Here is a 23,251-nt window from a genome sequence, read left to right on the forward strand (position 1 = left end):
GTAATCGTTAATATGCTAATTTATTAATCCGATGGTGTCGCCCACTGAATATAGACGATCTACAGGCTCCCAATGTGTCGTGACTAGGGGTCACGATATTCGATATTCTTTTTTATTTCTTTTTTTTTTAAATCTTGGATTTACCTTTGTGTGTTTAGTTGATAAAACCTTTACAATTATAAAAGCTACGTAAATGTACTCTGCTCTCATGCCAGCAGACTGGAGTAGATCCTGAAATGTATGAAACCTATGTTTTGAATCAAGAATCGTTTTGAATCGAGAATCGTTTTGAATCGGGAAAAAACGTTTTTGAATCGAGAATCGTTTGTTTTGAAAAAAATCGGAATCGTGACCCCAAGAATCGGAATCAAATCAAATCGTGAGATAGCAGAAGATTCACAGCCCTAGTCGTGACGCTTGTGGATTGGCTGCTTTTGACGAGCAACACCAGCTGGATTCACTCGCGGGTCGTGGGGAACTCCGGGAGTGATGTTTTTTTACAAAGCCGGACTTAAATCTGGTCAGCCTTGACGTCAGTTGTCTGACATATCAATGATGAATGAATCCAAATTTGGGCAAGGTTAGATCTGAGCTCCATTCATTTCAACTATAAAATGTAATTAGAATAAAAGTATAAAACGTACGTGAAAAAATATAATACTGTACATACAGCATATAGAAATGTGCCGCTGATTGGTCAAGTGTTTTTTGCGAGATTAGCTCCGGACATACCGACAGACACACAGACCAACCCTCTTTAGGCAGAACCTGTAAAAACAGGAGAGCTAAACAAAAGACAATTCTGGCACAGCAGCATACAGGGAAGCTAACATAAAGAAAACAAGAAAGTGAGAGAGAGAGAGAGAGACAGAGAGAGAGAGCGAGAGCGAGAGCGAGAGCGAGAGCGAGAGCGAGAGCGAGAGCGAGAGAGAGATGCATACAGTAAACAGTGGGACTGACCCCTGGACTCAATCTGCCCTGACACACTCAAACCTGCGCGCACAATAAAGCACGTGTGCGGATGCTTTTTTGGTGAGTTCCGTTATGTATGTGACACACGCACGCACGCACGCGCACTCACACACTCAGAGGAATGGAGGACGGCAGAAGAGGTGAGTAATAATGAATAATTATATATATCGCAATTAGCTATACTGGAGAGAAAGAAAGAAAGAAAGAAAGAAAGATCGAAAGAAAGAGAGTAAGAACATTCCTCTCCAGACAATTAGTGAGACAGCCTGCTTAATGAGACAGCCTGCTTCCCTCTGTCTATCAGACAGGGACGTAACAGACAGGTATGGCCAACACACAGGAAACAAGCAGTCATACTGTCAGACAACACCAATCACGTTTGATTTACACACACACACACACACACACACACACACACACACACACACACACACACACACACACACACACACACACACACACACACACACACACACACACACACACACACACACACACACACACACACACACACACACACACACACACAGAGAGAGTCCTGTGAGCCATAATAAGAGCGGAAGAGGAACACCTTTTCATAGCAGTCCAGCAACCAGTCAAATTATAGAACATTACACAAAGTACTGCTATCATCTGTCCCACAACTCTGTGTGTGTGTGTGTGTGTGTGTGTGTGTGTGTGTGTGTGTGTGTGTGTGTGTGTGTGTGTGTGTGTGTGTGTGTGTGTGTGTGTGTGTGTGTGTGTGTGTGTGTGTGTGTGTGTGTGTGTGTGTGTGTGTGTGACAGTGAGGAAATGAGGCAGTGGGTATTATGAGCACCAGACAACCCCCCCTGTGTGCGTGTTTGTGTGCATGTGAGTGAGTGAGTGAGTGAGCGAGAGTGTATGTGTTACTCTTGGTTGCTCCTTTTATATATTTATATAATCCAGGTCTGTGTTGGAAATAGAGGCAATGCAGGGTGGGAGGTGGTTGAGAGATGGAGGCTGCAGTAGCTCACTATTGAGCTCAGCTGGACAGGCAAATAAAACATGGGAAACACCTGCCTCTGTCAGTAGCCCTGGCACAGTCAGCCAGGCACCGTGTGCGTCTGTGTGTGTGTGTGTGTGTGTGTGTGTGTGTGTGTGTGTGCTTACATGTGTGTGTGTGCGTGCGTCGTGCAAGTCCGACTGCTTCTCCATTGTTGAGTCACTGACGATGAGTTTAACACATTTGTTGCTCAGTGAGGGTCCTCAACTTCCACGGGAAGAGGAAACGCTACCTTACACACGTTCCTGTCCAATCTTAATGGTCTCGTCACAGCAGAGTGCTTTTCCTGATGTCAGCCCACAACATCCACTCTCAACAATCACACTGATCATCATTGTGTGAGTCCCATATGTCCATGTACTTGGTCAGTAGTTCGGTGTCAAGTGAACTACGACTTGAATACATTAACATAATGACTTAAACAATTGTGTCAGCAGTGCTGTGGAGATGAACGACATTAAGGGAAAAGCTACGTATGTTTAGCGGAAGAGGAACTAATCAAACGAACACACTTCATGTCACCTTGGTTTCTCCTGATGGACAGTATGAGTAGGTGCATGCTGTGTGTGGTTGAGAGAGAGAGCGTGTGCGATGGTGAGGTTGAGAGCATGAAGTTAACAGTATATCTGTGCATGTAGCAGTGTGCTGTGTGTACACTGTAGCCTATGTCAGTGAATACATTACTCTTAGTCATTTCTCTGTTGGCAGAGCCCTGTTGATTGGCATGAGTGACATATTACAAACCAGTTTGCCATCTCTTTTCCATGGATCTATTCTGAAACACTGCATCTCCGTTCTCCATATGTCTGCTCACCAAAACGTTGCTCTCTGCTCCGTAAGAGTAGCTGATGTTATGGATTTGATTAGGGCTGACCCAAATACTTCAAAGCTTACATGCTTTGTTTGATCCCATTGGGATTCGAACAGGAAAATAAATATTCTTATTGGCCTTTTATTTTTCAACCCTACGTCTCGTCTAACTGCGACAAGACAAGACCTGTGCCTCTCTCCAATTCAACATGACTAGAAAAAAGCGCCCTTCGGGCGTTTAGGCCCTTCCTATGTGATCCAGATACTGTGTCCTCCCAACTGTGCCCATCACCTTTGAGTGTAATCTATATTGATCACAGTATGACTATGTTGTGTATAGCCTACACAGAATTTGTCATGAATGCTGAATGTTATTTAATTATTGTTATCAGGATTGTTATCCTGACCTGAAAATGTATTTTCTGTTTATTAAAGAGCTGGACAGGGAGAGAGACACCCGTTACTGAACAAACACTCTATCTATAGCCGTGAATACTATTAAGAGCTACTGTATGTAGCTCTTATTTCAACATAAATGATCACTTACACCACCTTTAACAGACATCTGTCATGGTTCTGTAGTCATAATCATGTATTTGACAATAGATCAAGATTAACCCATTTCTCAAAAGAAAGTGTGACCCCTCCCCCGTAATGTAGTTCCGTCCGTCCGTCCGGCCGTCCGTGTGTGTGTGTGTGTGAGTTCATCCGTCTGTCTGTGTGGGTACAGCTAATCTCTGGTGCCGATGGCCTGATCGATGTGAAACTGTACACACACAATTTTTCACATTGGCCTGTTATAGCGGCACCAGGAGGCCGATTTCTTTTTAAATATATTACTCCTACAGATTTTGTCCAAACATCACGCCAATCGGTACACATTATCTCTATAGTCATGGGGTCAAAACGGATCTGTACAATCTTTCATATGCCTTCCAAGATTGGCTTCCTTTGCAGGAGTGGCCCGTTTAGAACAAAATGCCTCAAATCATGAACATCTGATTGCCGTGAAACATCCGATTGCAGTGAAACATTGCTGGCCCACAATAAGCTACCCCTGGCTGACCTGTGCTTCGAGGAGCATATTTTTCTAGTTCCACCTCCAAACTCTTTCGACTCAATCTACCAACAACTCCAGGAATTTTCCTGAACGTCATAGGCCTACTATCCAGGGTGAAACGGAGCCCAATCATTAGCTTGGCGCCTGCTAACCTGTGAGCTACATTAAACTCAGAGAAGTCTAGTGTTCGTCTAGTGTTTCACTGTCGCCATGCATTTGTTGTAACATACGCGAGACGTTGAGTGAATTAAAACGAGCTGAACAGTGGTGGGAATCGCTTAACACGCGAACAGGCAAACCAATAAACAAAACATGAAATGGTGATTATGACGGTCTTTTTGCGTGCGTCTCGATGACCGCCAATCGCACGATTTACGGTCATCCAGCTCAGCCCTAAGTAAATATAAATACATTATTATTATTATAGCTACAGTGAACATGAGGTCTTGGTGGCTAGGATGGCACCTGTCCATTCTAAATGAGTGCGTCCACCATAAATATCCTTATAGACACATGCCCCCCGCTATCGCACAGAACATCGACCTGGAACTAATGGACCAAAGTCCAAACCACCAAGTCATCACTTTTCAATTATAGGCAAGAGAGACACGCCGGCCTATAGGAGAGTGCAGGAATTCTAGTGTACCTGTGGAAGACCGTGTAGCTCTCCAGTGCTGAGGAGGCTCTGTATGTGGCAGTCACAGCTATGACTGGAATGTCAGCCTCGACTCTGCCAGGGTGGGATTGGAGAAGCCCACAGCTCTATTTAAGGAAATGGCAGTCAGGGGCCCATCAGACTCTGACTCTCTCTCTCTCTCTTTCTCTCTCTCTCTCTCTGTTCGTCTCTGTGCTTAGAACCCCTTCCTCATTTGTACTAGAATGATAATTATTTTCCTATCAAGATAGCTTTACTTCGATACACACTTTTCTGAATGACATCTTTACACAAAGTATGTGACAACGTCCAGTTGCACAAATACTGGATTCTTGACAGATGTCCAGTACAGGACAACCAATATTTTTGTCTTTTTTTTAATATCTTTATTTTACCCAGGGTAGTAGCTGAGCACAAGTGCTCGTTTTCAGCAGCGCCCTGCACATAGACACACAAAGACAGGCAGACAGACACACATTAAAACCTGGGAGCTGACCAGCCCAACCACAGTTTTATACTGTTGGCCAGTGGCCACTGAGCAGCTCCACTGGAGCACTTGGGGGTTCAGTGCCTTGCTCAAAGGCACTTCAGTGGTGTTGGGGGAGGGGAGAGTGGTGACCATTCACTTCCCCATACAGATTTGTCCTGCCGGTACGGGGAATCGAACCGGCAACCTTCCGGCAAACAAGTGCGCTTCTCTAACCTTTTAGGCCACTGCTGCTTTTGGCAAGAACGCTTGTGATTTGGAGGCTTTTCCACGTTGAAATGATGCCTCTCCTCCTTACACAGCTTTCCCACACCTCCTCCCTTCCTATCTGCAGAACTCCTCTGTCCCACGCAGGGGACAAAACATTATAATCAATATTCATTAGCACCAGCAGAGGCAGTGGCACATGGTACAACATCCCTCTTTGCTCAAAATGAAACCAGAAGACGTGCACTGGAAAGACAACGTATGCCACGTATTGTGCGAATGCATTGATAGACAACATGGGTTATTAGACACAATAAGAAATTGCTATTCGTGAATAAACGCTCACGTTGACAAGTGCTTTACAATTAGCCTATTACATTAGAGGGCCCAGGGCTCAGGGGCGGAGCTAGGTCCTGAAAGGGCTTAGCTCTAGAGTGGTTCTCAAACTTTCTTGGCTTCAGTAATCAGAAGCCGCTTCCCCTGATTTCTGAATCCAAGTGACCCCTTTACGCGACAATAACATTTCTACTAGAAAATACTGACATCAGACAGAGAAAGATGGAGAGACAGAGAGAACTGCGTGATTAGCCCGCAGATTTATTATTGTCTGTCTTTTTAAAAAGACAATGCCTGCGTTTTTTTCAGCGTATTTGCCGTCAATGGTGCAAGATCTAGTCTACCTATACTGCTTTAACTTTGCTTCGACACACTATTAATTCAACATTCATGACGAGTACCATTTGTGTTCATCTCTGTTCCTCACATTGATAACGTCACGTTACTATAGTAACCCACAGTAGCACTGCACGTGTCGGGGGTTGGGGAGCCCCTCGGGACTGGGGAGCTGCTCTCACGTCAAATTGCTTTCACGCGTGAATATATTGATCGATTGCCGATATTTGGGCTGACGGTGGCTGACGGGAATATTGTGACATTATCGCCCATCCCTAACGTTCACTTCTCCAAAAATAATCAATGACCTCCATTTTGTTCATGATGTGATGAGATATGACAAGACTGGCCTTCCTTGAAATTGGGTCATTTCAGGTGCCAGGAAATAGGATATTATTAAAAGTACAATAGAAGGAAGACTAAATTCAAGCCTCAACAAAATCTAAAACACAAAATAAAAAGTTTGGTGCTAAATACTACATCCAGGTATCCATGGTAAGCCACACAGGAAAACATTTCACACTGGTATGGTTCACATTTAATTCACTTTTTTGGGGCAAACGATCCAGCAGGCAGCTTGGCCAGAAGGCAAGAAGCCCTTGCATCTGGAAGCGGATGGTTGAACACAACTTCCTGGACACAGTCGACATGAGGTCATTTCCACCCACTCAAAGACCCCTGTGTTCTAACTGAAGTCACGGTAACCGTTGCCACAGAGCTCCGTCTCACCGGCTGCTTGCGCTGGTGTCATTCAAGTCCTCCTGGCCAGCCCTGTCAACCAATCAGAGGTCGGTGAGCTTGTCCGACCGATGGCGCCTTGCTGTGTCCTTCTGCTGTCAGCCCCATTCATGTGAAGACAGGGGAGAGGCAAGACTCCAAGACAATCCAGCTGAAACTGTGCTGTTTCCTTAGCTGAGACAACTCTCAATGTGAGCAGTCCCTACAGCCATCAAGAACATTTCTCGTGAACATTGTAATTAAAATGCATTTGATCTACTCTCATCAAATTCTTCAAATCAACAGTGAATACAGTTGTCTGCGTATTCTATTGTCCGAATGAATGTATGTATGCTGCAGTGTCCTGATTCTAGAATTGAATCCTGACATTTGAATGGTAGCCCTGCAAGGGATGTTTTGATATACTAACTTTCTTCAATCGGTCAGTACCGTAAACTTCAAATATATATGCACCCAATAAACATGGTAATAAATCATGCCTGATTTCCAAAAAAAGCATTGAAATCTTCTTTGGTATATTGCTTTGTGAGTCATGGTTCCCAAACATGAACAGAATGGCTTGGTAGAGATGAACAGCATGTACAAATTATTTTTTCAATATTCACCACAGCTGTAAGACCTAGTATTTGAACTCTTTATTTATGGGGGATTTTACAGTATATTCTACTACATTAGCCATTATGACAATTTGAGATTATCATTCACTTTCTTCGTGTTATTTAAGTCTGAAACAATACAGGTATAGTGTTGATACAATGTTGAGACAAGTGATGGTGAGCACTACGAGTACGCGGCATGTGTCTTGCCGGTCTAGCTTCGGTGGGCCTTCAAAATAAGAGCGTTCATCATGCCATAGGAGAGTAAACATTTTTATTTACTGTTTTCTGAAGTCATATTATATTACTATCGAGATAATTTGCATAAATATCGATATGCAATTTGTCCATATCGTGCAGCCCTAAATCAAACATGAGTTAAACATTAGAATTTGTCAAAATGTTATGGAGTTTATAGGGGACACACTCAATTTCCCTGGGATGCACTTGAATGACCCCCACGGGTCCCAGGGTGACTCACTACATTAAAAATGGTTCAACATCACTGCCAGACTAATGGAATATCGATGCTAGGGCAGTAAGTATGATATCACCTTTAAGTCATATTGGCCAGGAATAGTTCAGCATTAGTGTAGGTACACATGAATCTATGTCATTCATTACCATGGGTATATATATACTGTATATGTTATTATAATACATATACAACAAAATGAAATGCAGTAGTAAATACTGAATATAATCCATAGGATGATGTTTTTCCTGTCCTGAGTCAACCTCATATTGTTCAGTCTGCAGCACAGTTGGGCCTGGATGGCACCCAAGTCTAACCAGCCTCCATACAATGAAACACACAGTATAGCAGAGTCAGCTGGCTGAAAGAGGGGGGAGAGACGGGGGGGCAGGGCTGGGCCAGAAGGGAGGGTGGATAATATATGATGAAACACTATATGTCTGTATGTCTAGTCTGGAGAGACAAACTGGCCATCGGCGAGACAGGCTGGCATCTGCACTCCCCATCACCTGTTCCCACGAAAGAGGAAACGCTCGGACACAATCGTCCAGACACACGGGCAGACAGACGTGTGTCCAAACAACACAGGAGAAGATCTAAATATTTCTTAATTGCCTCGTTTTCAGCCTTTTAGGAACACACGTCGCTTCATCAGCTGGCACTCATTGGCCCACTTGCTATAGCAAAGCAATCGACCAGAATAAAAAATGCATTTACCACATTTCCGTGGATTCTGTCTACACTTCCTCCGTGCACAATTGAATCGGCCACTTGAATGAATCAGTCTCTTCTGGGCAGCTCTTCATTTTGTGGTCGAGGGTAAAAAACACAGACATACACACGGTGTTCGTCCAAGTACGTGTGAGGAGAATTAAAACCAGTCTGACTCACAAAAAGGTTTTCTCAAGGTTTCTCTGGGACATGCTTGACCGACTTGCACTGCACAGACCACCGCCATCCTTTTAACCACCCGACCCGTTCTCTCAACCGATACAACCTAGAGCCTCACAGATCTCAGAAGAAGCACCAAGTCCGTTTCGGCAGCTTGTCTCCCCACTAAACTAACATGAGTGTGAGACAGGGCTCTCCCAGTACATCTTTCCTATCTCACTCTCACACACACATACACACACAATGAGCATCCAATTCGTCAATTTAACTAAGTGTAAAAATGGACCAAGAGTCCATTTTACGTCACGGTGGAAAGCTGAATAGAGAAAGTGCCGGCGATTGGGAGGAGGCAACCGTTTGGTTTTTCCCCCGGTTGTCTTGGCAGCCTTCGCCGTCCCCATTCCTGAGGTTCAGTATGAGTTCACGGAACACGCCGCTGACTTCCAGAAATAAACTGTTTGCTCATGCGTGGGTGCGATGAAATAGTTTGACACCCAAACGAGAGACAAGCTTTCTTTCTCTCTCTCTCTTCCTCCCTCGTTATGTCTCTTTATCTCCTCTCTTTCTGTCCTTCCATGTTTCACTCTCTCTCTAAGCAGACAGGCTGGGACAGGCAGCGTGACTTTTAGACGAGGCATGGCATGTGGTATCGGATCACCTGTCTCTCCCACTGCTAAACCGCAAAGCAAAACGTTGTAACCTGCAGATAAAACTTGAACCTTAATCCTTCTCACTATGGCCGACTCAACTAATGAGTCTGGCAGCAGAGAGAATGCGAGTCAAAACTACCTCCCCCACCACCACCCCTCTGGTCATCGCACACACACCCACTCTCCCATACCGAGACACACTCCAGGGACCTTTGCTCTACTCGAGGCGGAATCGGTTTTCCCTTCTTTTCCATTGTGTCTTTTTGGCCTTTTTTTCCGCTCATTGGGAACACACTCCATTCCAATTCCCGCTGAGCGACTCTGACTCAGTGCGCTCCGACGTGCCCACATTCCTAGACAGTATCCCTCCAACGCCGGAACCGTTTACCGACTCGGCCAGGAATGCTGATTTCCAGCCCAGGTTTTCATCAGAGGCCCCCGGCTCAGCTCTCTGTGAGATGCAAAGAGAGGAATCCGCAGAGTAATAGTAGGCTATTATTACAAACACCCCCACTTTCTCTGTCTGTCACTCATTTTGTTGACAGACGGAAGACTACGCAGTAATATAGTTTTCTTTATTACTTATGATCTCCCACTGTAGGCCTCTAAACCAAATGCCTGACGTTCACGATATGATTGTGTTAGCTCACAGTAGCTGAAGGTCATTACGTTGATCAAAACACCAAAATTATGGGGCGCCCGCTGGCCTAGCTGTCCATGCGCATACCACATATGCTGGTAATCCAGCTATACAGCGCGTCGTGGGTTCGACTCCCAATGCCAACGACCTTTGCTGTGTGTCACCCCCCTTCTCTCTCCCCATTTCCTGTCAGTCTACTGTCCTATCGATAAAGGCATAAAAGCCCCCCAAAAAAAACTTTTGAAAAACCCCACCAAAATTATTCAAATTCAAAATCCCCCCCCACACCGTTACCATAAATTTACCAGCCGTGCGATCTACTATGACTCGCGTCTCTGACAAGAGGAACAGCTCTGACAGCAGCACGCTCTGGCGCACGAGCACACAGACACACACACACACACACACACACACACACACACACAGAGTAGCCCTGCCTCTCATTCACAGTGAGAGATACTTTCTATACACAATTGACCCGTCTCGTTTCTCAAGTAAAAAAAACATACTTTCTGACACACGGACCGGTGAGATCGTACATGGCAGGGGAAGAGGAGCACTCGTTTTCGTTTACTTGATTTCCTGTTATGGTCGCACCACAACAATAACTTGAATTGAATGTTGGGGCGCATATGTGACCCCACGGTCGCAATTTGGAGCTCTGCTACTTGAAATTGTAATCAGTAACCTTGGAAAAACACAATCTGATTCACGGTAGTTTTGGATTGTTTTGCTGCTACACTAACCAATACAGTTATATACAGTTTTGTAATTAGATCACTCTAAACCAGTTCCATGTTACTTTTGACTGTCTTGCACTCCCTAACCCTGGTTTGGAATGCTCATTTAGGCTGAGGCAGTTCTTGTTGAATGAAAGTACAACAGAATTAGCTGTACAACCCCCCCCCCCCCAGTAGGGAAGAAACTACTAAGCCCTACTGCACATATTCCAAAAGGAGCCAATGTTAGCAGTATTGACTTAATACATCAATTTAAGGTGATTCTATTCAGAAATTAGTTTTTAACATTTTGTCACATTTTATTTCATGAGATTATTTTGATGTTTTGCTGGTCAACGAGTCACATTTGTGAATAATTCCAGTTAAAACAGAGATCGATGACCTCTGCTCAGGCCCACAAAAACAGCTGCCTGTACATGTAGACAGACTCCCTGTAGTGTAGACAGACTCTCTCTCTCTCTCTCTCTCTTTCTTCTTCTCCTTTCCCTTTTCTGTCCCTCCACCACACCCCTCCTCCTACCAGTCTTCCTAGCAGGCCATGCAGGCAGGCAGGCAGAGCCAGGTCAGCAGTGCATGCACCACACCACATCCCAAAGAAGCTAGTCATTCAGAACACCAGGCCCACTGTCCTCTGCTAACCCCACCCCTCTTACACTGAGCCCTGGACTCCACCTCCCAGACGTCTATGTGCGTGTGGTGTGTTGTGTTGACCGTGTGTGTGTGTGTGCGTGTGTGTGTGTGTGTGTGTGTGTGTGTGTGTGTGTGTGTGTGTGTGTGCGTGTGTGTGTGTGTGTGTGTGTGTCAGTGGTGGAAAAAGTACTCAAATGTTTTACTTAAGTAAAAGTATCAATACTGCATTGTAGAAGTAGTCTGTTACAAGTAAAAGTCCGGAATTAAAAATGTACTTGAGTAAAAGTACAAAAGTATTGGTATCAAAATGTACTTAAAGTACCAAAAGTAAAAGTACTAAAATGTTTGAAAATCGCAGATCTACAAGCTCACAACGCGTCGCATAGATCGGCTATTTTCAAATAGCCTATGTATAAAATAGGGCTATAGTGGTTAATGCATGTTTTATAATATAATAATGTATACCTAAAAAGTAACTAGTAACTAAAGTTTTCAAATCATTGTAGTGGAGTAAAAGTACAACATTTGCCTCCGAGATGTAGTGGAGTAGAAGTATTGGAAATTGACTGTGTGTGTGTGTGTGTGTGTGTGTGTGTGTGTGTGTGTGTGTGTGTGTGTGTGTGTGTGTGTGTGTGTGTGTGTGTGTGTGTGTGTGTGTGTGTGTGTGTGTGTGTGTGTGTGTGTGTGTGTGTGTGTCTGCTTTTCATGTCCCTTTAAAGATGTTTTGTTGAAGGGGAAAAGGGACCCCTACATTTGGAGTCAGGAGAAATGCAGCTTTCATACAAATGTTGGTCCATTACACAAAAATCCAAATGATAAAAAACATTATTGAAATAATAACAGTGTGGGATTAGTTGGGATAGTTTGGGAGGAAGTGTGTGGGATCTAGAGTAAGTAGGGATTCCTCATTGACAAATGATCATAATGAGAGCAGTGGCTAAAATATATGACAAAAAAAACAGCTATTCTCATAAACAAAATCGTATACGGTAATCATTATGCAGTGGTGGAAGAAGTACTCAAACTTTGTACTTAAGTAAAAGTATCAATATGTTACAAGTAAAAGTTAGGAATTCAAAATTTACTTGAGTAAAAGTACAAAACTATTGGTATCAAAATGTACTTAAAGTACCGAAAGGAGAAGTACTCATTGTGCAGAATGTCCATTTCACAAGTTTTCAAATGTATGAAACGTTTTAATATCTTTTGAAAATAGCAGATCTACATGCTCACAATGGGTGAGCTTGTAGATCGGATATTTTCAAATAGCCGAAATGTATATAGGGCTGAAGTGGTTAATGTATGTTTTGAAATAATAATCTAAATCTACAAAGTAACTAGTAACTGAAGCTGTCAAATAATTGTAGTGGAGTAAAAGTACAATATTTGCCTCTGAGATGTAGTGGAGTACAAGTAAAAGTACTGAAAATTGGAAATACTCCAGTAAAGTAATAGTACCTCAAAATTGGAGTTAAGTACCGTACTTGAGTAAATGTACACCACTGTCATTATGTCACATCTTCAAAATGACAGAAAGGCTCACACTCACAGAAAATAAATAAACATATCCTACATGACTCAGCAGTGTCTGTCTTTGACTTCAATAGTGTCCCCATTGACTAAAACACTGTCTTAACCAACAAATAAGTCGCATCACTTGCCGGTTCCCAGAAACAAGGCAGCCTCTTCAGGCACTGAAAGAAGTAGGTCATTGAGGATTCCATTCATTTGTACACCACTTTCCAAATAGTTGCGCTTTTCCACTCAACTCAAGACTCCCAGCTGCATGTTAACCCTTCAACTGCGTCTTAAAATCCTTATTGTTCAATCTGTTCATTCGTCCATTTGTAATTAAGAAAGTGCACAAATGTACACTCTATGGATAAATGAACACTGAGGATTTCACTGTGTGTGCCAGTGGGTTTCCACCTCTACCAAGATTCAGGATCTTATAACGCCTTTTTCCCCTCTGTGATCTCTGATGTTGGAAAATTGAATCATTTGCTTGGTCTGGTCTGTTCTGGTCTGCTCACTTCAGAAAAACAAGACATGAGGTTACAATCGGAGAAATGCTCTTTCAATCTCTCAATGAGGGGAGACGTCTTGCTGGTTCATTTTCAGGAGTAATTTATGTGTTTTTGTTGTCATGCTCTTTATTTTTTCTGAACTATTTCTGTGATTAACAGCTTGTCTTTACAACTTAAAGAATAACAATGCGGGAAAACAGATACACAGTGGTACAAGCTGCCAGCATGCCAGAGCAGGGTTTCCGCTAGGCATTTTCCTGGCCGGCCAACGTGACCAACAGATTTTTTTAAATTCCGGTCAGGTGTTAAATAAATCGTCCGTAATTTAATACACGTCACGTACGTGTTTACGTGAGTGTGCACCACCCAACTGATCGCTACAGCCCGTGAGCGCTGCGTGCTCTTTTCAACCACAGATGCACTGCACTCTGCGCTGTTCCTGCGTCTGTCCATAGCTTCAAAAAGCATAATGTATCTACTCGATCATGCTTGCCAAAAAGAACATGAAGTGGTTGGGATGGACAAGTGATATATCTGCAAGCTACACCGCATCATGTGCTGTAATATTAAAGAGAATAAACAAACTGGCTATATATGTTTCAGGGCAGGCTATGCATCTCAACCTCGTTCAACTAAAAGTTCAAAGAGGTTGTATGAACGGCTGATTAATATGTAAGTAGGCTAGTAACGTACATAATACGCTTTCTTATACTGTCATATTCATTGCTACATGATGGCAGCATAGTTAGTCACTTGCCTGTGTTCTTCCATCACTTTCCAAAACACTGATTGTAGCGACTCGCTTATTGCAATGAATTGATGAATACTGTCATTTTGTGACAACTTTTGAGCTGCACCAGCGATATGAGTAGCCTACACAGCAGATATTAATAATCCATTCATTTTGCACAATGTTGCAAGGAAAGTAGGAGCCATGCCACTGTGCAGCCAGCTCAAGCATGGTTTATACTTAGTTGCACGATGGTGTTACACAGCTAGCATACGCACTATACAAGTGTGAGCTTGTAGATCGGCTCTGTTAGCCCAACCCGATCTCCAGAGATTACCGTAACATTGCACGGAACGAGTGCACTTCATTCCGTGGATAGCCGCCTCGGAACTCCCGAATTGCGTGCATATGGTACGGCGCTGCCTTGTGACAAAACCATTTCGGAGGCGCGCAGTCACAGGCGAATTGTCACCCCGTGAAGGACCACCGAGGGAGCTAAGGCGACCGAGTTGCCGTCCTGAACGGTGTGACATTCGCCTGTGCCTACTCAGCGCCGTTTGAGTTATGTACCGATAGGCACAGAATCGTAAATTTTATTGTGCGGACTGCTCTGCTTCCGGGTTTTTCCGTGTTGCGACTGGTTACGCCCACCGTGGGACTCGCCGTACATATGCACGCAATTTGGGAGTTCCGAGGCGACTATCCACGGAATGAAGTGCACTCGTTCCGTGCAATGTTACGGTATTCTCTGGAGATCAGGCTGGTTAGCCACGTGGTACGACGAAGCATATATCAGGCAAAAGGTCCCGTGTGAGTCTCTGTGTGTTGTGTTTATTGCGAGGAGCTGTGCAGGAAGAATAAAACACTGATGATTCACCAGTCAATGTTTGCTCATAAAAAAACTTTAAATGTGATTTTAATTGTTGAAAATGTAGGAATTGTAATGTGTTACTTTATTTAATATCCAAATAGCCTAATAATAATAATAATAATTGCACAAATAATCATACTAATATCGTGGAGCAAGGCAGCAGCTGGCCAACGTGTCCGAGGATCATTTTATTTATCGGGTCAAGTAAAGTTGTAATCATCCCATGGCCGGTATTTACCGGCTAACGGAAAACCTTGTGCCAGAGAGATCATGTAACCAGACAACCATTCTGCTACATTTCAAGAGCATTAGGCCTAATGTAAATTATTCTCAGAGGCTGGAACAGGGCTGCTGATACTGTCATACTTGCCTAGCTGAGTCAGCGTGAAGGGGAACGACCGCAAGCTGACACAGGTGGGATAGGACCGTAAGGTGTGGCTCTCAGTCAGCGTGGAGGTAGAAAAACTCAAAGACTCTTTTAGCGAGTTACTGTGGTGGTTCAAACCACTGTCTCCTGAACCACATAATATGCCTGATGGCTGGGATCGATTCCCCACAGTGTGTCCCCCAATGCTGCCTTTTAGCTGTCCCTTCAATCTTCTAAATTAATATAGCTCAACTCCTCTGGGATGAAGGTTGTTGCAAAGAATTAAAAGTTGAGAATTGGAACTTTGACGTAGACCAAAAGTCCAGACTGATGCTTTTAGCCAAAACGGGGGAATGTATGCCTCGGTATGCACAGGTCAGCCAAAGGTTGTTTAACATTATGCCCTTTCTGGTGGCCAGACTGGCCAGTGCACATCTGAGAGACTGATAAAAGGAGATTCAGCCACAATGTACAGTAAATAGTAGGTTAAATACAGCAAGGGTTTGCTGTAATTTCAGACAGTCTATCTCATATTTGGATGATTGAGTTGTATACCAGGAATGCAAAAACATTTTGTCCCATTTTCTAAACACTTTAGGGGTGGGAACGTCAGAGTGCCCCCCCCCCGTTTTTTTCTGTATTTTTTGTGATGATTTTGAACTGTTTGGCGCTATTTTATGTGTTTATAAAATGAATACAAGGACCTCAATGGAAACAAGACCGCAAGGACTTTTTTGGACGGACCTTTTAGACAAAGTGTTATAACTGTACTTGTGCTGTTTTACATTAATTAAATATTCAATCAATCAAAGAGTGTTTGGCTATACAGTTGCTTAAAGAGAAAAGGTTGTTTCCCTGTCTTCAATGTGAATGTGCCAATCCATGCTTCATTTGGTATGAGGGCGGCTGTGGCACAGGACAACGAAAGTTGCTGTATGGCTTTTGTATCGTTGCTGCTGAGGGCTTCGTTTACATCAATAAGCACAGGAAACATAATAACACAGAATGATCAGCCAGACAAGTAAACCTAAAATCACCCCTAATGTGTGTATTTATTTAGCAGAAATTGGCCTCCTGGTGGCGCTATAACAGGCCGATGTGAAACCTTTAGGGCAGAGGTTCTGCTCTGGCATCCAAGGAGTGTGTATGCGACTGTGCGCACAGTTTCACGTCGATCGGGCCAACGGTGCCGGAGGTTCGCTGTACACAGACGGACACACACACGCACGGATGGACGGACAGGGGCGAAAACATTGTCTCGGCCACGCCTTCGGCCTGGTGGAGACAATAATGCAAACCAAAGCAGCCTGATCACCACAATGTCCATAACTGCAATATTAAATGGCTAGGGGAGGCACAGAACACACACACACACACACACACACACACAGTGTCACACACAAACAATCCATCACAAAACATAAACAAAGATCCTACTGTCTGTCTCTGATGTAATGCCCCATCTAGCCTACACTCCGTAGTACGATGGTGTCGCTTGCCAGAGGGAACAGATCTACAAGCTAACAATGTGTCGCATTGTGACGCGTCGTTGTTAGTTTGTAGATCTGTTCCCGTGATGGAAAATAAATTAAGCATCACGTTATCATCATGCGTTTTAGCAACTTTGCTACACAGACTGTGAAAATCATCATACATACATTTCCATTTCCCCGCTTGGCTTGCATCCATCATTTACAATTTCATTCAATTTATTGCTACTCTTTTGACAGGTCTATATCAATTTGTTAAATTCTTGTTTCCTGCAGTCCAGTTTGATCTTGTTGACTGGCAGATATAAGCCTGATTTATATTTTGTAGTATGACAGTCGCTCTCTCTATAACCGATATACAAACTCAAAATGAATTGAATCCGTGACACCTTCCAGCATAGCTAACTCAAAATGTTCAACATAAAAAACTACAGTAGACAAGGTTTTCCAAACGGCAGAGGAAACAGTGTGCATCTGTGAGTGCATGTCTTTTGGTCATGTGTGCTCTTACAGGAGTTTCATTTTTCTCAAGTTACTGCTGCTGACAACTTGTGTGAAGTGGGACGATTTCGACAAACACATTTGGATGAAATAACAGTGCAGTCAGTGCAAATAATATATGCAGCGTAAAGTTAGTATATGTCACGCCTGCGCCCGTTAAATCACACGATATGATGCATTGATCTTGATCTGCACCATCCTATCAGGCTTCATGGATTGATAATGACAAAATGAGGTGGATAAAAGGCCAACTGTGTGCAATCACTGGGCGACAAGGATGGATCAATGTTCAACCTGTCAATTAAAGCAGAGATGCCTAAACAAATAATAATAACCAAGACAATGGATATTTTTTTACAAAACAATTAAAACCACAGACTGATCTTACTCTCTAAACCTGCCTGTCCCTCAAAACTGGAGAGCAAGGGCTGGTCAGCTACTCAGCTCCTGTTTAAAATAGAATTAACTAGGCCTACTGTATGTCTGTTATTGGTTGAGTGGTTAGGAGCTCTACCTCCAGACACACACATACCCCAAAGTGACCTAGAATCGAATCCCATCAGGACCTTCTGTCCTGTGCCTCTCCATCACTGTCAGGCTCCCAGCTTCCTGAACTCAGTGAACTGTGAAATCTAAATGCAAAGGGGAGAAAGCTATCCACGTGAAAACAATTGAATTCACTAATTGATAAAGAAATGCCACATGCCACATCATTTGGCACTACACTGTTTTACAATGAGTAGGCAAATCATGAGGTATGGGGTGTTTCATTCAGCTTTTTGCCATAGTGTTAATAATTCAATTTGCGGCATCACGTTGTAAATAAACTACTAACGTATGGCTGCATGACGATCTCACATACCGTATACAGTGTATAAAAAATGATATTGACTACAACAATGTCCACTGCTTCATTGTTTTACAGAAGGAGAGATATTGCAGGCAGTGTCACAAAGTATCCTGATGCTATGAAATGTCTCAGGCCTACAGATCAACGCAAATAAATAAATGTATTCAAGCTCAGCAAATTTCAATCATCACCCCTCCCCAATTCCCCTTTACCCAGGTTAAACATAATAACATACAGAATAAAAATATTAAAAAAATACCTGAGTTCACATATTTTACTGAACAACATTCACGGGAAATGCAGTAATACGACTCATATATTATTCAGATTTAGATACCAATTGCTTTCCACATGTAAAGCTTGCCTTAGCTTGCCTTAGCCTGTTTCCTCCAGTTGTCACCTTAATGCAAATTATTTCTGAAAAAAACATTCATACAATTTGACTGCGTTATCTCCTCTGGTGGAATGATGGCAAACACACCACAGAAACCCAACCAGTGTCCACCAATCACACAGTGGCCAGTGTAAAAAAGATGTATTTCCTGTAGACTTGTTGGTAAGCTGTAAATGGCCTCATTGCAGCATCTCCTCTACATCTACAGCCCCTCACTACTGACTCTCTGATCTGATCCCTGTCAGTAGATATCAGCCTCACTGACAGTAGTCTGGGTAGGACACAATTAACCCATTAATACCTGGAACGCATCTGTGTCACTTTAGATTTCTTTGGCTTTTCAAAAATAGCAGATCTACAAGCTCATAGCACGGCACCGAGTGCCGTGCTATGAGCTTGTAGATCTGCTATTTTTGAAAAATCTTGAAAAAATATTTTCCAGATTTTTTTTCAAAAAACTGTTAGGATTTAGAAAATAAATGTAAGAATTGCTTCTTACATTTTAATGGGTCTTAATGGGTTAACCACTTGAATCCAAGCGTCCCTATTCGGCATGTCATATAATTGGCGAACATTTGGCAAGAATAGAACATCTACTTGCAGATCATCTATGTTCGGCTAAGACATTTCGTACAGAGAGAGAAAACGAGGGGACCAAGGATAGACCGAAGTATGTAGGGTTTAAGTGGCTAATGAACTTCATAATGTACTTCCTTAAGTACTAAACATAATAAAGACGAAGCTGCTTTAACCGTAGCCACTGTCCCCCGTAACCCCGGTGGGAATCCCATGCAGTGTGTGTGTGTGTGTGTGTATGTGTGTGTGTGTGTGTGTGTGTGTGTGTGTGTGTGTGTAACAGATACCGCAGCAGAGGGTTTCTGTGTCCTCCTCATCACTAATAATAATGCCAATTCCTTTGAAAGCTCTGTAGGAGTGGACAGATGTGTTGGTGCAGCGGTTACCATGGGCGCTCACAGACAGACAGAGGAGTAATGCCCTCCGCCACGCCACCGGTGGCGTCGGCAGAAGTATTTCTATTTTTCATGAGCCAGGTCAGTTGCCAGGGTTTCCCGTTTCCATGGCCACGCTGCAGTCTGATGCAACAACCCCAGTCAGACCCCACTTGGTGCCTCGAAAGTGTTACCAGCCTGGAGATTGGTACATATACAGAGCAACAGCCAGACACTCACTCCGGCTGCCTGATGGACTGACCCCTCTAGCACCGCCACAGTGCCAGCTGAGACAACACGACGTATTGACACTCTCCACATCCGGTTGCGGGACTGTGTTGAATTTTCGCCCGACACGGTTTCATCAACCGGTGATCAGAGCTTTTAATTGAAATAGTAGGATCCGATAAAGAGTGATGGGATGAAAAGGGTGCTCAGTGTTCAAATAAGAGTGGTTTTCCACAAACATTACATCTAACGCAATGCTAAAAATAGCAGCATGTCCCTAAATGCAGCGTGCATCATCAATAAGTCAGCAATCTGGAAATGTTGACTTTTTTTGGAGGCTGTGCTACCATTGATCTTAACATGACGTTAGATCTAGTGGAGGGCATCAAATAGGAAATGTGTGTGTGTGTCTGTGTGTGTGTGTGTGTGTGTGTGTGTGTGTGTGTGTGTGTGTGCGCGCGCCTGCATGTTTTGCTCGTCTGTCCATGTAATGTATTTATGCACACATTCTAAAAAAGGTGTTCACAAATGAGTGTGTTTTAACGTATCCGCGTGTATGCGTGCATGCACTCCATGCAGTATGTCTCCGTACATGTACTGTATGCACAGAAATGCATGACCCGTTTATCAGACAAGAGTCACGATGGACAGCAGCAGGGCATCTGACCTACCTGGGTTGTTGGCCTCGCCCTCCAGCACGTGAAGCTCGGTGCACTCGGATAAGGAGTGCTCCAGGCACAGCTGCAGGAAGCGAGCCTGGGTCCGACTGACTCGCTTCAGCAGGGACAGCAGAGCCACCGTCTGCTCACACTCGTTCCATCCCTTAAACCAGCTGGCCAACACGCCCACCTGGTCACGAAACATCATGGTCTGCAGGCACTGGCACGGGTAGGGGAGCAACTATGAGCGTGTGGACGCCCTCCTCCTGCTGATCAATGTTACGCTGAGACCTACTATAAGGTGGAAGATAGTTGTCCCTTCCACCTGTGGAACTGGTGCTGTTCTGAAGTGACCTCAGAGAGTGACCTCCCTTCAGTTGCTGTATCTCAGTGGTAGAAGGTGGCTGGTTGGTCGCCTACCAGCTGTCAGGTCGAAATGAGTAGAGGATGCTGTCGGTGAGGCCCGGGCGAAGGAGGTCTTACTAGCCGATTGTTTGTCGAGCTGTTTATTCATAAGAAGTTTTAAAGATTGCGAGGGGTTTCAGCTGATGGGTGTCATGTTTTCTCCTTCAGTGATGGCGGGACAGCAGAAGAACAGCCTTTGCTAGGCCCTTTGGATATGTTTTTGTGGTTGTTATTGACCTGTATGTATTGTTGGGTGAGCTACAGGCGATCAGTGTCTTCTGTGCCTAGTAGCCACTGCTTGATAGTCTCCAACAGGGCACTTGTAAGTGTTCTTCTAGCTTGGCATTAGGTGATATTAGCTGCTCTCAGGTACTTAGTTGCACCAGAAGGCTTGATTTATGATGAGTCAGCTTCCTTCCAACACGCCCTGTCACATCAGTTTCACCCACATTGGCATTTTTCTTCAGGGATTCCCCCTAGGCCTGCAAAATTAGGAGAAAAAAAAAGCATACAAATAAAATTGTGTTTCAAAACCAATTACCTCTCTGGCTCTCACATCCACACACACACACACGCACACACACACACACACACACACACACACACACACACACACACACACACACACACACACGTCTTCTGCTTTAAGAGTCTACTTTGACTGTCTGCTAACAATCCTAAGGTAATGGAAATGCGACAGTCCCTGTTGCTTAAAACACACACACACACACACACACACACACACACACACACACACACACACCAACCACTGACTGCACACTTCTGCAATGGAGCCGTTTTAAAAGAATGCATTCAGCCAAAGCCCAACCAGCACACAAAAAAAAAGTAGAACCGTCCTACTTGCATTTATAGGTCACCTCCTCGCTGTCGCATATGCATGGGGCCTGTGGCGTTAACCACCGAGACCAAATGAAAACTATTCGTTTCGTATCCACCCCATTCCTAAAAAAAATACTGTGTGTAGATTCTACACATCTCAGGATTTTTTCCAAAGGAACGACGCCGGGTCGCTGCTGGCTACAGATGGCGACGTTTGGAGGGACTATGTATGTGCTTTCATGTGACTCGACTAGCACTAAACTTCAATTCGATATGTATGTATATATATTTTTAAACTGGTTCGGCTTATATAAGTCATATTTTGTAAACACGGACATTCTACTGGTGGATTTAATCGAATAAATACAAAAAGGACAGCCCACGGATCTCGCCTATCGAAATGTTACCTCCAAGACCGTGTTGCCATGTTCCCTTATTATAAGCGACTTTGGGCTTGTTTTTCCTGTAAAGTTGCTTATTTGGGCTTAATTGTTTCCTAAATGTTGTTTAAACCAGTGGCTCTAAAATATTTTCATGTCAAGGGCCCCAAAATGTATATGTATTTGTTCACCCGACCCCCCCATCTAAAAATATTTTGTGCCAGGGATCCCCATACAAGATTTGCGTTGTAAATTTTCCCCAAAGATTTTATTTGAAAATAGCCGATCTGCAAGCTCACAACGTGTCACGATGCGACGCGTTGTGAGCCTGTAGATCGACTATTTTCAAATAGCCGATGTATTATGTTTAAAGTGCTCATCATGTGGCCGCTTCTTTTTTTTACTTGTTTTCCTAGACCTGGTTGCTTGTTTCTCTCACAGAATCTGGCAACGCTGCTCCAAGACCGTCAGTCAGCATAAACCGCTGTCTAAAACTGTCACTTGCCTTCATCAGCAGAGAGACAATAAATGTGCTTACATGCCGTGAAGGAAGGCACAAAAAACACCACCGTATCTCACCTCCCCGTCTAGAATAATACAAGCCAACCCGTTATACCATGGTAATATACACCATATAATTATAATAATTCAAACTCAATGCTCCCTCCCTCCCTTCCCTTGCGTTTTTAGGGAGCTCAAAATAGCTTTTTACGTGTGAAATGCGGAATCCGGGGATAGGCAAGCAGCCTAAGGTCTAATGTCTGATGATAAAATATAGCCCCGAAAGGTCATATTTTGTAAGATCTGTAAACATTTGAGTCAAAAAAAAGAGAGGCTTGGCTTTATCCCGAGATTTTGCTGGAATGAATAGTTCACTTGCGAATATGAAATAACAAAAGTAAAGTCGAGGCTTTTTACTTACTTCTTCTTGGCTCAAATGCATCCGTAGTGTCTTTTAGAGGCTGGAGACTCTCAAGAAGCAGCACACACACACGGGGCAGCGGTCGGCGCCCCTTCACTCTCACGACTCTGTGGGGTTTGCCATCTTGACTAACTTTTCCTCCACTCTCTCCGTCTAGTAATAACCACCAGAGGAGAGCAGAGCACAGGCATTGCTTTGGTGGGATCCACATCCCATAGCCCGGAGCGGCCACCAGCGCCGTGATTTGCTGTTCGGTTGGTTGACGGAGCAACCACCAAACTGACGCGGGGAGACAACACTTTCTGGAGCAGTGCTTCTCAAACCTTCTCAAACCTTTTCATCATGATTTGTGTGCATGGGGTTCTCATCTTAAACAAGCTCAGTGCTTAA

The 23,251-nt window shown here is 43.8% G+C and overlaps 1 protein-coding gene across 6 annotated transcripts in view; it reads right to left on the reverse strand.

The window, feature by feature from the left end:
- Positions 1-23,028, reverse strand: part of samd4a (sterile alpha motif domain containing 4A) — a 70,408-nt gene extending 47,380 nt beyond the window's left edge. For all 6 annotated transcript variants that reach the window (XM_080438918.1, XM_080438917.1, XM_080438916.1 and 3 more), the window contains exons 1-2: positions 22,862-23,028; positions 20,327-21,201 (exon numbers count right to left, since the gene is read on the reverse strand). In XM_080438918.1, coding sequence (XP_080295044.1) covers positions 20,327-20,522 — 196 coding nt within the window. In that variant the 5' untranslated portion in view covers positions 20,523-21,201; positions 22,862-23,028. The remainder of the gene's footprint in view (positions 1-20,326; positions 21,202-22,861) is intronic.
- Between the last annotated feature and the right edge of the window lie 223 nt (positions 23,029-23,251).

This window comes from Gymnoscopelus braueri, assembly GCF_963280865.1.
Source record: "Gymnoscopelus braueri genome assembly, chromosome: 1".
Lineage (NCBI taxonomy): Eukaryota > Metazoa > Chordata > Actinopteri > Myctophiformes > Myctophidae > Gymnoscopelus > Gymnoscopelus braueri.